We start from the raw sequence: 17,696 nt of genomic DNA on the forward strand, positions 1-17,696 counted from the left end.
GTTTAATTGGTTCAAAAGGTCACTCATACAACAGTAATGTCTGAACTGAAGGTATAGTCGCTGTTGTGTCTTGGCTTTTGGCCTTTTTCTAATGCTCTGTTTATTATTTTTTTTATTTTTTTGTCTCTTTTTTCTTTTATTTCCCAGCAAAAATCTAGCTTATTTAACTATCCTGTTTATATGTATGTATGGACCCGCCAAAAGAAAGAGAATGTTTATTCTTACTTTGAATATTTTTTGTTATATGCCGCTGGACAATTGTTTTTGAACAAGAAAAAAAATATTGCATGTGTGCATCAATATGGAATGTAACTAAAGTAATGTGCAATAAAAATACTTATAAAAAAAAAAAAAATTGTTTAATTGACAGGGGGAAAGTTGCTAACTCAATGTATTGTGAGGGGACCGGGAGAAGTCTTACGGGGCTAAAGACGTAACCGGATATAGAGGCCTGTGGTCTCTACACTGCCAGGCCTGTGGTCTCTACACTGCCAGGCCTGTAGTCTCTACACTGCCAGGCCTGTGGTCTCTACACCGCCAGGCCTGTGGTCTCTACACTGCCAGGCCTGTGGTCTCTACACTGCCAGGCCTGTGGTCTCTACACCGCCAGGCCTGTGGTCTCTACACTGCCAGGCCTGTGGTCTCTACACCGCCAGGCCTGTGGTCTCTACACCGCCAGGCCTGTGGTCTCTACACCGCCAGGCCTGTGGTCTCTACACTGCCAGGCCTGTAGTCTCTACACCGCCAGGCCTGTGGTCTCTACACTGCCAGGCCTGTGGTCTCTACACTGCCAGGCCTGTGGTCTCTACGCCGCCAGGCGCGATGACAAGCAAAGTGTCATCGCTTCCTTCTCAATCTCTCCGAAACGGGTTTCGCGGTTCCCCATCCCTCAAGCTATAATAAGACGACAAGGATCATTATGAGTAATGTAAACAAAGTGGCGACAAATCAGTCGAACGTGATCTCGGTTAACCCTTCGAGAAAAAAAAGCAAGGCGTTGCGGTCGTCGAAATCGAAACCAAGGTGGGACAAATATATACGCATCTATTGCACTATGTAAGCAAAATGGGTGAATCTTTCGTGTTCCCAACGGGGGGGGGGGGTCGCCCTGGCCTGCTCCAAACCACCCTAACAAACAAAAAGTTGGTATATAGATATATAATTAATAAGGTATTCAGTAATACTATGTTTATCAATAACAATGTATGCTAACATCAATATATTGAATAGTTCAACATCATGATATCAAAGCTACATATTTATAAATCGATATGAATATATAATATATATATATATTTAGGCGCCTGCCTCTGTCCTGTCGAAAAACAGAAGCGGAGCGAGATATAACATAATAGTAATAATAATAATAATAATAATAATAATAATAATAATAATAATAATAATAATAATAATAATAATAATAATAATAATAATAATATTTATAATAATAAAGTATAATATAATTATTTATATTCATCCAAAACAAATACAAATAAATTGCATTCACAATCGGTCCAGGGGGGTAGGACCGCTCGTGAGGCTCCACAGTGAATGTGAATTGAGCCCTCCCATGCACAGAGAGGTCTCAGGTTCAGGCTGGTTTCAAAACAGGCCAGTGTGGGGCTGCACAACCAGAGCATGCGTGCCAAGTTAAGTAGGAGAGAGAGCGGTCTCTGGTGGACACGTACGAGAACTACAGAAACATCTCAGGTATTCGGATAATACTCTAGCGAAACTGTAGCCTTTCGGACGTTTTTGATTCGTGGCGCTTTGTCGGGGGGAAAAACAACAACGTCGTGTTGTCAACTTGACTAGGACCCCCCGGAGGTCAGACGTCACCTAGGGTCGCGTCGAACATCGATCTGCAAGGGGGTCAACGACGACAAAGTATCACGTAACTCTTTCGTGTGGTCGCCCCGCCCCGCCCCGCCCCGCTCGGGCGGCGAACCTCCTCGACGAAGCCTTCCGACTCGGACATAACGGTTGCGTCGTCGTCGGCGTATATATATATATTCGATTCACATCGGTATTCTATATCTTTAGAGCAGCAGAAAGACATTACGCACTGTATATATGGAACGGGAAAAAACGAGGAACAAAGCAATTCCTTTCAGTTCATGGAACCTGTATTAACCTCCCATCTGTGGTGGGGCACAGTAGTGTGTGTGTTTTGAGATGTGTTTCCTGGGGAAAACGCCAGCTTTGTGCATTTCTGTCGAGAGACAAAGAAAACAACACGTGTGGGTCTTACGCCATCGGGCTTGATTGGCACCTCCTGCCTCCTCCGTAACCCTGATAACTCCACTGTATCTTCCACAGATGTACCGGACCACCAATCGCAATCCCCCCCCACCCCCCACCCCCGCCCCTCCCACCCAAACCCCTAACAGGCCTATCTCGAGCCCCGCCCCCTCTCTTCTTTGATCCTCCCGATCGCGACCGTCGCGTCCCTCTCGGACGGACTTTGTTTTTTTGCGGAGGTCACAGCGGGTAGAGGGTAGAAGGAAAGAGGGTGGCGGGGCTCGAGGCAGGTCAACAGGAACACACGTACACTTAGTAACGTCACACGTAAAAATGCCTGGATCCAAAAGACAATGCAGGCAATGTCCACCATCACGGATGGTTGATTCACTAACAAGTTCTATCGACAAACAAGGGGGACGTTCGAGTGTGAAGCTCGATGGAAATAAAGAACAACTCTACACTTAAAAAAGAGGCCAATTAACTCTTAGCTGCATGCACTTTGCGCAAAAAGGCAAACGAATGCCCGTAATCTTATTCATAACATAACTCCACGTTTGTCAATGCAAATTTACTCAACAATGGCATTGAGAAGCTCACAATATCCACGATCAAATCAGCGAGAAAAAGCGAATACCCTGCATCAAGCCACAGACTAATTCTACTATAAAGCAGCCTGCCAGCAGTCGACTACCGACACGACAACAAGACCACGTTCCTGTAGCTATATTCTAACAGCTACCACCCGTGTTCTGAAAGACCCTCACACATTATCAAAATAAAGAGATAAACAAATGAAAGATGAGATAGAAAGACGCCTTTCCCCCGCTCTTTCCAACTGCTTCTTTTACCGTCAAATTCAATATCTCCAGTTCCGTTCCTACGCTCCCTTACTCAGACCACGCTGCGCTATGGTGTCTGTGTCTGTCTTTCAATGGATGTGCAGAGCAATAGTGTGAGGTTTAAGCTAGTAGTTTAAGCTACTTAGGGGGGGGGGGGGGGGAGTCGTGTCGTGGGGTCCAAAACAATATCACAAATCAAGAAATCACTGCGCCCATAAATGTCGAGCGACAGCAAAAGCGCCCCCTCTCTCTCTCTCTCTCTCTCTCTCTCTCTCTCTCTCGGAGACCACCTGGTACAACGCTGCCACCGAGAGCGCAACTGGAGCCGCACGCGCGCAGCGTACGGCAGCAAGCGTGTCTGTATCCCCGCGGCCGCAGGGGGGCGACGACCGGGAGCCCGAATGGAGCCCTTAAAGAAGGGACCGATAGTCGAGCCGAAATGGAGCCTGAATGACCCAGACGCCCTAAAAACCCCTGCCGCCCTTTACGCGGTCGGACCATGCCCCTAGAGGCCGGTGAGGTCCACGATGGCCTTGATGAAGATGGTGTCGTCGCGGATGTAGGAGTTCTTGGCGTCGAGCTTGGAGAGCGGGCAGAAGAGCGGACAGCCGCTGGCGATGTTCATCTCGCTCACGGGCCTCTGGAAGGAGGAGGAGGTGACGTCGGGCCGGAAGGCGTCGATGATGTGTTCCCTGTTGCTCTGGTCCAGCAGCATCAGAGTCACCTGGGGGCGAGAGAGGGAGAGAGGGAGAGGGAGAGAGAGAGAGAGAGAGAGGTAGGGAGAGAGACAGAGTTCTGTTGTTTAATTAGATGTCCTTGAAGCTCCGCCAGGGCCCTAGTGGTGTCCGCTTGGGGTGGGATCATGTACACCGCCGTCATGATAATGGCGGTGAATTCTCTGGGGAGGTGAAACGGGCGACATTGAAGCGATAAATGCTCTAGGTCCGGCGAGCATGAACGGGACAGGAATTTTTATTTCCTTCGGATTGACCCAGTTTTTTATTGGTCAGAAGACATAATCCTCCTCCAACGCTCTTGCCGGATTGTTCTGTGCGATCCGCTCGAAAGACTGAGAAGGAGTCCGGCGGAGATATTACGTGGTCTGGAGTGGTTGCTTTGAGCCATGTCTCCATGAAACACATAATGTTACAATGTCAAAGTGAACCCTCTCCCCGGAGATCGTCCATCTTGTTCTCCATGCTACGGACGTTTGCCAGCAGGCTTGACAGGATTCTTGGCCGGTAAGGAGAACCTTTCAGTCTCTTCTTATTTAATTCCACTTCTGCATCCTCTGTGTTTTCGTATTGGTCACACCGCCATTGTCTTTGTTGTCGCGCCGAATCTCCGGTGGCCAGTTTTGGCAAAAAGTGTTGTTAAAAACCCTTCTTTCAGGCCGGGGTTTAAATCAATCAGTGACTGGCGATCATATTTTGTCGATGCCAGCGTCGTTTCTATAAAAAAAAGTACTAAAAATAAACACAATAACAAAAATGGCACACAATCGCTGCCGAGCTAACCCGACGGTGACTAGTGTTGACCGCGCCATCTGAGGTCGCATTGCAAATGAAAATGTGACCCGTATCTGATTCAGGAACACATTATGAAAGTGGCACCAAATCAGAATTGAAAAGATCAGATTCCATGTGGGTTCACACTGTCATGAAGGAAAAACTGATCTGAGTCACATCCAGTACACCTCCACTACCGCCCACTAGGTGTCGCCATTATGTCCTGTTCCTTTACCTTCTGGTTGAAGGGCCACTTCAGCAGGGCGTCACTCAGCCCCCTCATCACCACGAAGAACAGGGACAAGTGGCTGCCACGCCCGGTCCCGTCCCCGTTCAGGTAGATCCGCAGACACATCTTGTAGCCATATTTACTGGTGTAGAACGCTGCGGGGGAGAACAGACGACGCAGCTTAGAGACATGTTTACTGACATATTTACTGTGTGGGTGTGTGTACGTGTGTGTGCGTGTGCGCGCGCGTGTGTGTGTGTGTGTGTGTGTGTGTGTGTGTGTGTGTGTGTGTGTGTGTGTGTGTGTGTGTGTGTGTGTGTGTGTGTGTGTGTGTGTGTGTGTGTGTGTGTGTGTGTGTGTGTGTGTGTGTGTGTGTGTGTGTGTGTGTGCGTGTGTGTGTGTGTTTTCGTGTTCAACATTAAACGATAAACTACCGTGGAACCTTATACACTGTACTTAATGTATTTAAGTTGTAGGAAATCACAGCAAATGTCCTTCTTTATTGCACAGCTCCCCTCCAGACCACCCCTCCCCTGCGGACCACCCCTCCCCTGCGGACCACCCCTCTCCTCCAGAGTCCAGACCACCCCTTCTCTCCGGACCACCCACTAGCTGCGACTCAGCACCGCAACCAGTGGCGTCGTTTCAGTAAAAGGCAAGGTATGGCGAGGAGGGAGGGGGGGGACGGGTGAAGGGGGTGTTTCCCCCCCTAGTTGGATTCTTTTTGTCAAATCAGTTGTGCAATAGTCACTTTTGGTGAGTTGTTTCTATACAATTCAGTTATATGACATTTAGGTATGACACAGGACTACACAAGCATTTTTAGTATAGAAATGTGTCAACAGACTAAAGCAGGGAACCACAATATTTTGCATACGAATTATGCAGAATGTAATATCATAACTGTCTATTACTTTTCTTGCAATTGAGCCAATTTTCCTTAGGTACGGTTTTGAGGTGTATGTTCAACAGAATGTAGTATCAAAAACACATTCACAAAAAGTATGGGTTACTGAATGCTGAACTGCACTATTATAATCACTAAGCCAGACCTTACCTGTGTCCCTGTATCACTTGTCTCTGCTGCCCTTTGATAAAAAAACATCCCTATGTCCATTTTCCTTTTTTTTGGGGCATATTTCAGTTAGTCACAGTAAAAGTCACCTAGTAAAAGTGAGATAATTGACAATATCAAAACATGCTAGGGCTGTACCAAATAGTTCGAAGCTTCGTTCATAATGTTGACATTCGAATTCTAAATCAACATAAAAAATTGTAATAAAAAAAAAAAATTAAAAATATATATATTTTTTTTAAATTAATTTTTATTTGCCAAGGTATGGCGAGTGCCATACCTTGCCATACCAGAACGACGCCCCTGACCGCAACTAGAGAACCGCAAGCATGTTGTTTTCCCGTGTTTAGGACGTTACCGGGGGAGAACATGGCCGGGGCTCGGCCGGCGACGGCGTCCTGCCTCTTCTTGGAGAAGTCGGAGATCCTCCAGACGAAGACGCCGTCGAACGTGGTGGCGGACATCTCCCTCAGCCGGCCCTCCATCTCGGCCACCGTCAGGTCCTTCAGGCCCACCGTCCGCTCCAGCTGCCGCACCTGGGACGCAAAGACGAGGCGTTACAAGATACAAGGGCCTCTCGAAGGGTACCAGGTAGTGATGCACGATATATCGGCCGCCGATATAATATCGGCCGATATGGTAATTTTTTTTACACATCGGTATCGGTCCGATATCAAAATAGGGCAGATTATAATAAAAGGAAATGTTTAAATTTTTTTTAACTTTTTCTTTTACATGTTTTGGTCTTAAATTGTTTAAAAATATCAGTCATTTCTGAAAATAAATTACAAAAGTAAAAATAAATGCGTTTTGGAAAATAGCTGGGGCTGGGGCTTCTCCACTAGGACCTCGTGATTATCATAAAAAAGTGTTTTCTATACAGAGATATTGACATCGGTAAATATCGGTATCGGCCAGAACAGCAATATTAATACCAGTTATCGGTATCGGCCACAATTTTCACATCGGTGCATCACTAGTAACAGGGAAAGGGGACAATAAAATGTAATTAAATTTAATATTAAAGGTATAAATAAAATAAAAACAAATAAAATAGAATTATATGCAGACGATACGATACATACATCACAGAGGTAAAGGGAAATAATTAAAACACACATCAAACAAACAACCAAATCAAATGACACGGTATGTAATACATGAAGCAGAACAGACCCATTATTACAGTTGAAAGGCTGGGTGACAGTTGCAGGTGTGTGTAAACTACTCTGCGATAGAGTCCTTAAAAGTACCGGATGGAGGATTGACCAAAGGAAGTGTTAACACGGGGAACATACAGTATGGTAATAATCACACAATGTAAATCAATTCTGTGCATTTATTCAATATTACTGTATGTAAATGGTAAATAAATGGCAAATGGCTGCATTTATATAACAGCTTTTATCCAAAGCGCTTTACAATTTGTTCCTCACATTTTACCCATTCACTCACACATTCACACACCGACGGCAACCATGCAAGGAGCAGTTAGGGGTTGTTAGGTGTCTTGCTCAAGGACATTTCGACACGCTGCCCGGGAGGAGCGGGAATCGAACTGGGAACCTCCGGATAACCAGGGTAATAAATAAAGGAACACGCATTGTGAGAAATGCGCTCACTGTCTTCTCCAGAGAGAGACAAGAAGATAGATACCAATCTCCTCTCTGTGCCTTCGGTAGAAAGCTACCTGGCTGCAAGCTAGCCTATAGCTTAGCACAAATGAATGGAAGCGGATACGGAATGGCTAGCCTAGGCATCGGTCAAAAACACCTCTTCCAGAGTTTTAAGCTAGGCTAGCCACTCCGTATCCGTTTCCATTCATTTGTGCTAAGCTAGGCTAGCCACTCTGTATCCGCTTCCATTCATTTGTGCTAAGCTAGGCTAGCCACTCCGTATCTGTTTTCATTAATTTGTGCTAAGCTAGGCTAGCCACTCCGTATCCGTTTCCATTAATTTGTGCTAAGCTAGGCTAGCCACGCCGTATCTGTTTCCATTAATTTGTGCTAAGCTAGGCTAGCCACTCCGTATCCGTTTCCATTCATTTGTGCTAAGCTAGGCTAGCCACTCCGTATCCGTTTCCATTAATTTGTGCTAAGCTAGGCTAGCCACTCCGTATCCGTTTCCATTAATTTGTGCTAAGCTAGGCTAGCCACTCTGTATCCACTTCCATTCATTTGTGTTAAGCTAAGCTAAGCTAAGCTAAGCTAAGCTTCAATCAATCAATCAATTCAATCAATCAATCAATCAATCAAGCTAGCTAAGCTAGGCTAGGCTAGAGTAGTTCGCGGCCGAATAGCTTTCCACTGAACGAAAAGAAATAGGTATACAATGTTCTCGTTGGACTCTGGAGACAGACGGTAAGTGAACCTCCCATCATGTCGGCGTGGTGTTCCTCTAAGTGCCCCACCACCACCAGTGTTCCTCTAAGTGCCCCACCACCAGTGTTCCTCTAAGTGCCCCACCACCAGTGTTCCTCTAAGTGCCCCACCACCAGTGTTCCTCTAAGTGCCCCACCACCAGTGTTCCTCTAAGTGCCCCACCACCAGTGTTCCTCTAAGTGCCCCACCACCAGTGTTCCTCTAAGTGCCCCACCACCAGTGTTCCTCTAAGTGCCCCACCACCAGTGTTCCTCTAAGTGCCCCACCACCAGTGTTCCTCTAAGTGCCCCACCACCAGTGTTCCTCACCTTGTTACTGAGCGCCTCGATCTTGTCCTGGTCCAGCCGGTGCTGGCGGTTGCCGGCCTCCATGGTGGTGGCGAACCTCTCCACCTCCCGGTTGAGGACACACACCACGTTCTCGAACGTGCCGGCCTTCACCTCCAGGTCGGTGCACCGGCGGCCCAGCTCGGCCACCTGCAAGGTTCAAGTTTCACGTTTCTTTATTAGTTGTCATACAAAAATACGGAATACTTTTATATGAAATGCTTTTTTCTGTTTTGCTCCTGAGAGTGTGCGAGATAGAAAATAGATAAAGTATAAAATAGAGAGTCAAAAGTACATAAAAAAAAGTGTAAACAAAAGTGTCCAATATACACAATATATGCTTTTATTTTTTACTTCTATTCATTTTATTATTATTATTATATATTTTTTTATGTTCTTCCATTTCATTGGTTGTTTTATTCATTTTAATTGTTTTATTCATTTAACTTTTTATCTTTATCTCCTGTAGCACTTTGAGATTTTCACAAATATAAAGTGCGGTACAAATTGAATTCATTATTATTATTATTATTATTATTATTATTATTATTATTATTATTATTATTATTATTATTATTATTATTATTATGTATACAATATACAATACAGAGTAGAACAAATGTGTAACTGAGTTACAATACAATATACAGTACAATGCAGAAATGGGATGAGGTACAACTTAGGGTAAGGTGCAATGAGGTATGAGTTGTAGTGCAAATCTCTTTACCAATAAATATAAAGTGTGTTAAAGTGGGTAAAGTGGGTAAAGTGGGTAAAGTGGGTAAAGTGGGTAAAGTGGGTAAAGTGGGTAAAGTGGGTAAAGTGGGTAAAGTGGGTAAAGTGGGTAAAGTGGGTAAAGTGGGTAAAGTGGGTGCTGCAGTGAGTTGTTTATTTAAAGCGAGCGTGCACCTTGGTCTTCTCGCTGTGCAGCTGGAGCTCCAGGGCCGCCCCCACGGAGCTGGGCAGCGGCGTGAAGGAGGTGGAGAGGGTGGGAACCATGAGCGTGGGGGGCGGGGGCAGCAGCAGCGGAGCGGGGGGACCGGGAGGGCCGGAGGAGGAGGAGGAGGAGGAGGAGGAAGAGGAGGCGACAGCGGAGGAGGAGGAGGAGGAGGAGGAGGCGATGGCGGCAGTGGCCCCCTGCACGGGAGGCCCAGACGAGGTGGTGGTGCCGAGCTGGGAGACCCTGGCCTCGAGCTCCCGGAGGGACTGGTGGAGCTCCAGCAGCCTGTGCCCGGCCAGCTCCAGACCCTGCGGCTGCAGGCCCTCCATGCTCACCTTCATGCCCAAGATGTAATGCAGCAGCAGGTTCAGGTGCTCGTAGGCGCAGGCGCGCTCGTGGTCGTGGATCTTCTCCTTCTCCACCTTCCAGGGGGGGGGGGGGGGGGGGGGGAACGTCGGGGGAACGTTAGGTTCTTTCTAGTGATGCACGATATATCGGCCGCCGATATGATATCGGACGATATGGTCATTTTTTTTACACATCGGTATCGGTCCGATATCAAGATAGGGCAGATATAAAAAAATATATATATATGTTTTATTTTTTTACATGTTTTGGTCTTAAATAGTTCCAAAATATCAGTAATAATTTCCAAAAATAAGTTACAAAAGTAAAAAAAAAAAAAAAAATGCGTTTTGGAAAATAGCTCTTTATTTGATTATCATAAAAAAGTGTTTTCTATACAGAGATATCGACATCGGTAAATATCGGTATCGGCCAGAACAGCAATATTAATATCGGTTATCGGTATCGGCCACAATTTTCACATCGGTGCATCACTAGTTCTTTCACCGTGTGTGTCTGTTTGTCTAGCTGTGTGTACATGTCTATGTGTGTGTGTTGCTCTAGCTGTGTGTACATGTTTATGTGTGTGTGTTCCTCTAGCTGTGTGTACATGTTTGTGTGTCTGTTCCGCTAGCTGTGTGTACATGTCCGTGTGTGTCTGTTCCTCTAGCTGTGTGTACATGTCCGTGTGTGTCTGTTCCTCTAGCTTTGTGTACATGTTTGTGTGTCTGTTCCTCTAGCTGTGTGTACATGTCTGTGTGTGTCTGTTCTGCTAGCTGTGTGTACATGTCCATGTGTGTCTGTTCCTCTAGCTGTGTGTACATGTCCATGTGTGTCTGTTCCTCTAGCTGTGTGTACATGTCCGTGTGTGTCTGTTCCTCTATCTGTGTGTACATGTCCGTGTGTGTCTGTCCGACACTAAATGTGTGTGTTTTTAGGAGACATTAATGAGGCTATACTTACAGACATATCACAGCCCACGACATGGAACCGACATGGAGTTCTGAACTTGCTACAGAACTTAATATGGTCCACATACTAGGGAAGAAGAAATGAAGGGGGAGAAGAAACAAAAACGCTGTTAACTAATCATCACTGTGGGAAAAAAACGACCTCAAACATAATATGCTGCCTAAAATGTTCCTATTAGCATAGGTATTTTTAGACGCTGTCCTATTTTCAAGTATTAGAGGGGGAAAAAAGGTTTCCAGTTATAAAGACATGTGTTCTCTGCTGCGTGTTCAGTGGATACGGCCGTTACTGTACCTTCTCTCTGGGGATCTTCTTCTTGGCACAGCCCTCACAGATCATCGGGTACTTGGGACAGATCTCATCATGTGCCTGAAGAAGAGAGACAAGGGTTTCTCTCTGCTATGTTTCTGACTGGAACAACAACAACAACAACAACAGAGAGGTGTTTCTTTGCTATGTTTCTACTGGAACAACAACAACAACAACAACAACAACAACAACAACAACAGCCTTCACAGATGACAGCTGACAGCTAGACCTCAGGCTGACCACCAAGTGCTCACACCTGAGCTTGATAGAGCCATTAGCACAGCCTCCTTTTAGATTATATAGCTCAGTTCACTCATTTGTTTGTTTGTTTGTATGCCCTGGAGAAAGCCGATAGAGAGGCCGAAACATGTTTTTTAAATTGTTCTAATATGAACTAAGCGATTTATTAAAGCTTTCTTATACATGAAGAGTGCCTGGAACTTCTTTGTTTTATCATACAAGATACAAGATACAAGAGTTTTATTTGTCACGGCATACAGTGAAATGCAGGGAGTCTTGCCCGCAACGATGTGCATAATACAATAGTAGTAATATATAATAAGAATCCAACCAATAGAGCGACATTGTGCAATAAACAAGTAAACAAAGTCGGTATCTGTACATGAGTTATTTACAGAGCATGGTAGGTCCTGTGGTAGTGCAGTACACTGTTAGCTACGGATGAGGCACTGGGTCTTTATGTACACTGCTATACAATGCTATATTATACAATCTCAAGTTACAATCTCAAGTACTTGGGACAGATCTCATCTTGTGCCTAAAGAAAACCGACAAGTGCTATGTTTCTACTGGAACTACACAGAGAGGTGTTTTTCTGATATGTTTCTACTGGAACAACAACAACAACACAGAGAGGTGTTTCTTGCTATGTTTCTACTGAAACAACAACAACACAAACAAGTGTTTCTCTGCTATGTTTCTACTGGAACAACAACAACACAAACAAGTGTTTCTCTGCTATGTTTCTACTGCAACAACAACACAGAGAGGTGTTTCTCTGCTATGTTTCTACTGCAACAACAACACAGAGAGGTGTTTCTCTGCTATGTTTCTACTGGAACAACAACAACACAGAGAGGTGTTTCTCTGCTATGTTTCTACTGGAACAACAACAACACAGAGAGGTGTTTCTCTGCTATGTTTCTACTGGAACAACAACAACACAGAGAGGTGTTTCTCTGCTATGTTTCTACTGGAACAACAACAACACAGAGAGGTGTTTCTCTGCTATGTTTCTACTGGAACAACAACAACACAGAGAGGTGTTTCTCTGCTATGTTTCTACTGGAACAACAACAACACAGAGAGGTGTTTCTCTGCTATGTTTCTACTGGAACAACAACAACACAGAGAGGTGTTTCTCTGCTATGTTTCTACTGCAACAACAACACAGAGAGGTGTTTCTCTGCTATGTTTCTACTGGAACAACAACAACACAGAGAGGTGTTTCTCTGCTATGTTTCTACTGGAACAAGAACACAGAGAGGTGTTTTTCTGATATGTTTCTACTGGAACAACAACAACACAGAGAGGTGTTTCTTGCTATGTTTCTACTGAAACAACAACAACACAGAGAGGTGTTTCTCTGCTATGTTTCTACTGGAACTACACAGAGAGGTGTTTTTCTGATATGTTTCTACTGGAACAACAACAACAACACAGAGAGGTGTTTCTTGCTATGTTTCTACTGAAACAACAACAACACAAACAAGTGTTTCTCTGCTATGTTTCTACTGAAACAACAACAACAACAGAGAGGTGTTTCTCTGCTATGTTTCTACTGGAACAACAACAACACAGAGAGGTGTTTCTCTGCTATGTTTCTACTGAAACAACAACAACACAAACAAGTGTTTCTCTGCTATGTTTCTACTGAAACAACAACAACACAGAGAGGTGTTTCTCTGCTATGTTTCTACTGAAACAACAACAACAACACAAACAAGTGTTTCTCTGTTATGTTTCTACTGAAACAACAACAACAACAACACAAACAAGTGTTTCTCTGCTATGTTTCTACTGACACAACAACAACAACACAAACAAGTGTTTCTCTGCTATGTTTCTACTGACACAACAACAACAACAACAACAACAACAACACAAACAAGTGTTTCTCTGCTATGTTTCTACTGACACAACAACAACAACACAAACAAGTGTTTCTCTGCTATGTTTCTACTGACACAACAACACAGACAACTGTGTATCTCTGCTATGGTTCTACTGGAAGAACACAGAGTGTTTTTCTACTATGTCTCTACTGGAACAAGAACACAAAGAAGTGTTTCTCTCTGCTATGCTGGTGTGAGTGGTATATGAATAATTCCTAACCTTGATGTTCTTGAAGTGGAAGGGCTCCTTGCAGTACTTGCAGTTGAGCGTCCTCTCTGGACACTCCCGCTCGTTGTGGCGCTCCTGCTCGTTGAAGCGTATCCGCTCCTTGCAGGAGGGGCAGGGGATGATCATGAACTCACACTTCCCCTCGTGGCACTGCTGCAGGGAACAGAGCGGTGAGAGGTGAGAGCGGCTCACGGCACTTAGCTGCACACGCCAGGCTCCCCGCTCTATGAGGCGTCCACACACACACACGTTAGGGATCAACCATATATCTAATTTATATTGATGTCAAAATGAAAGAGTGCAATATCTATGTCACAGTGGCTGCAATATGTTTTACATTTATTCATTTATTAATGCATTTATTGATGTGCAAATTGTGGGAGGTGCTTTTATTATGAAATTATGCTGTTGTGCTTTTATTATGAAATTATGCTGTTGTGCTTTGAAATATTTTAGCAATGCATGCAATCGATGAATTGAGTCGTGTGAAGGAGAAGCATCTGGTAAACATGCTTCCCACAATTAAAAATTAAGCTTAAGAAAAATATTTTGTCATATTCTGTCAATATTAAAAGGTATCCAACGGAGTCTCCAACGTTTTCTGTTGCTTCTATAGTCTACAAACTGAAAAGTCCATTTCTGCCGTTTTCTTCGCTCTCGCATGTTTATATATAGTACTGGACCATCGGTTTCACTTTCACTTTCAGTTTTGATGAAGTTGTAATGAGTCAGACCTCCTTTGATTGACAGGCAGTTAGCTTGTTAGATTTCGAGGAAGACCATAATATAGGCCAATCAAATTGAAGCACGTTTACTAGGGATGGACATTGATTTTTGAATATTTTAATAGTTGTTCAATAATTTTTTTAAATAGTTTATGCGATTATTGTTTTGTCTCAAAAATAAAATCCCATGTTTTTACCAGCAACTACACTGTGTAGTGTATTGAGAGGCAACCCTATTAACTGTTACACCACTGAACGGCATGCTGGGTACAGCGCTCTAGCTAACAGTCTGTCAACAGCTGGGAGAACAGAAAAGAAAGATGAAGAAAGACGAGACCGGAGACGTTACATGGCAGCAACGTTTTGTACGTTTGCCGTGTTGTTTCACTAAGTTCACACATTTCAAGCATCAGTGATGTACAGTAACGTTCAGGATTAATGCTTTACATTTGCGTGCTCCACTAGCGTTAGCTGTTAGCGCTGTTAGTTACATCAACTAGTGGTCAAACACTCCATTGGACACCTTTAAGTTGTCTAGAGTATTAATATAATAGTATTATTATTATTATTATTAAGACTAGGGCTGCCCCCTCTAGTCAATGAATCAGTCCGTTTGATCATAGATAGATATATAGATAGATACTATGGAAAGACTGATGGACAGACAGACAGACAGACAGACAGACAGACAGACAGACAGACAGGCAGACAGACAGACAGACAGGCAGACAGACAGACAGACAGATAGATAGATAGACAGACAGACAGACAGACAGACAGACAGACAGACAGACAGACAGACAGACAGACAGACAGACAGACAGACAGACAGACAGACAGACAGACAGACAGACAGACAGACAGACAGACAGACAGACAGACAGACAGACAGACAGACAGACAGACAGATCAGACAGACAGACAGACAGACAGACAGACAGACAGACAGACAGACAGACAGATAGATCAGACGTCAACATACCTCATACTCTTTAATGTTGCCTTTCCACGTGCAGCCTTCATTGATACAAACAGCGCAGAGGTTCTCCACTTCCCGTCGTGCTGCATTGTCTGGAAAAGCCTACAGAGAGTAAGACGAAGACATTAGCGTGTGTCTCTGTGAAAGGTACATGTACTTCCCGTATGCATTATTCATGTCGGGGAGAGACACGTGTTTGCATACGCTCTAAATAACATGGGAGCGTTGCATCGCACACAGCGAGAGAAACCGCGGGTAGAAAGTTTGCAATTTTTTTTGTCTCAAGTAAACAGGGTCATACTCACACATCCTTGCTTGAGAATTGATGTAGGCTCTTCAAAAATATCTTCTTTAATGCAAGCATTGCATTTCTGAGGACCATTACTGCAAGAGGAAATGTATTTAAATTAGGGATGTCCGATGTTAATTAAGAAATTAAGAGTTGGACAATAACGGTATATCGGATATCGGTAAAAAAAAGCCAATATCGAACATCCCTAAATATTTTCCAGTCGAAGTCCAAGATGCATAGTTCTAATCTCAGTTGTGAGAATACCAGATATGAGAACATGTATAAGGCTATACGTTCACACTGCAGGCGACAGTGGCCCAACGGGACTCAGATCTGACCGGCACGGTGGCTCAGTGGTTAGCACTGCTGCCTCACAGCAAGAAGGTCCTGTGTTCGAACCCCATGCAGGGGGCCTTTCTGTGTGGAGTTTGCATGATCTCCCCGTGTTTGCGTGCGCTTCCTCCAGGTACTCTGGTTTCCTCCCACACCATAAAGACATGCATGGTAGGCAGACTACAGATGTAAACTAGCTCATTAGCTAATTCTAGCACATTTACATTGATGTGGAAACTGAAGATGTTGATTAATGTGCACTGTCTGTCCCTGGGTAAAAGATAAATAAATAACTTAACTTAACTTAACTTAACTTTCACAGCAGTGTGAACGGCACAAATCACATCTGATTCGGGGCCACTTTCATAATATGGTCCTAAATAAGATACTGGTCTCTGACTTCTTGCAGTGCGACCTTGGTCTGAACAAGTCATGCGACTTTCATGCAACTTTTACGTCACTCTCTAGATTGACTTCTTTATTGTTCATTTGCGCATGCGGGTCAGTTCAGGAGCGCGACCGGTTCACACTGGAATCTGATCCTGGCCACATTTAAAAAAAATATATATATATATAATGTCAACAGCCAAACAAAACATAATTGATCACTAAAGGCTTGCAGTGTGAACGTAGCCAAAAAACACAGTTCCTTGAATCTCTACACAAGCGTCAATGCAGTGTCCAAAACACATCTCCTCCTCTCACCTCACAGTCCTGTTGAAGCAATAGCAACAGAAGCGATGTCCACACTGGGCTTGGAACGGTCTTCGGAGGATATTGTGACAGCAGTTGCACAGGTGTTTGTCCTCCAGCTTGTTGGCCAGTATCTTCTTGGGGAAGCCAGGTTTGTTGCTCTCCATCGACGACGGAGGGGAGGGTTCTTGCGTGGCCATAGTGTGTCTGTTCACGCGTCAGACCTGGCAGCAGAGAGCAGCATATATCCATGTCAAAACACAAGAGGAAGGCATGAAGAGCAGCATATATCCATGTCAAAACACAAGAGGAAGGCATGATGAGTATATATCCATGTCAAAACACAAGAAGAAGGCATGATGAGTATATATCCATGTCAAAACACAAGAGTATGGCATGATGAGCAGCATATCCATGTCAAAACACAAGAGGAAGGCATGAGCAGCATATATCCATGTCAAAACACAAGAGGAAGGCATGAGCAGCATATATCCATGTCAAAACACAAGAGGAAGGCATGAGCAGCATATATCCATGTCAAAACACAAGAGGAAGGCATGATGAGTAGCATATATCCATGTCAAAACACAAGAGGAAGGCATGATGAGCAGCATATATCCATGTCAAAACACAAGAGGAAGGCATGATGAGTAGCATATATCCATGTCAAAACACAAGAGGAAGGCATGAAGAGCAGCATATATCCATGTCAAAACACAAGAGGAAGGCATGATGAGTATATATCCATGTCAAAACACAAGAAGAAGGCATGATGAGTATATATCCATGTCAAAACACAAGAGTATGGCATGATGAGCAGCATATCCATGTCAAAACACAAGAGGAAGGCATGAGCAGCATATATCCATGTCAAAACACAAGAGGAAGGCATGATGAGCATATATCCATGTCAAAACACAAGAGGAAGACATGAGCAGCATATCCATGTCAAAACACAAGAGGAAGACATGAGCAGCATATATCCATGTCAAAACACAAGAGGAAGATATGAGCAGCATATATCCATGTCAAAACACAAGAGGAAGATATGATGAGCAGCATATATCCATGTCAAAACACAAGAGGAAGGCATGATGAGCAGCATATATCCATGTCAAAACACAAGAGGAAGGCATGAGCAG

The 17,696-nt window shown here is 44.2% G+C and overlaps 1 protein-coding gene across 1 annotated transcript; it reads right to left on the minus strand.

Moving 5' to 3' along the window:
* Positions 1 to 3,588: 3,588 nt before the first annotated feature.
* On the minus strand, positions 3,589 to 16,754 carry LOC311236354 (TNF receptor-associated factor 2-like; the record flags this gene model as incomplete). The annotated part of the gene is made up of 11 exons (XM_084324003.1): positions 3,589 to 3,807; positions 4,827 to 4,975; positions 6,254 to 6,431; positions 8,585 to 8,752; positions 9,512 to 9,964; positions 10,851 to 10,925; positions 11,154 to 11,228; positions 13,524 to 13,685; positions 15,240 to 15,338; positions 15,542 to 15,620; positions 16,567 to 16,754. 11 exons carry the CDS (start codon positions 16,752 to 16,754, stop codon positions 3,589 to 3,591), a joined length of 1,845 nt encoding a protein of 614 aa, XP_084180129.1.
* Positions 16,755 to 17,696: the final 942 nt, after the last annotated feature.

The sequence above is a fragment of the Notolepis coatsorum genome (assembly GCF_963971535.1).
Source record: "Notolepis coatsorum genome assembly, chromosome: 11".
Lineage (NCBI taxonomy): Eukaryota > Metazoa > Chordata > Actinopteri > Aulopiformes > Paralepididae > Notolepis > Notolepis coatsorum.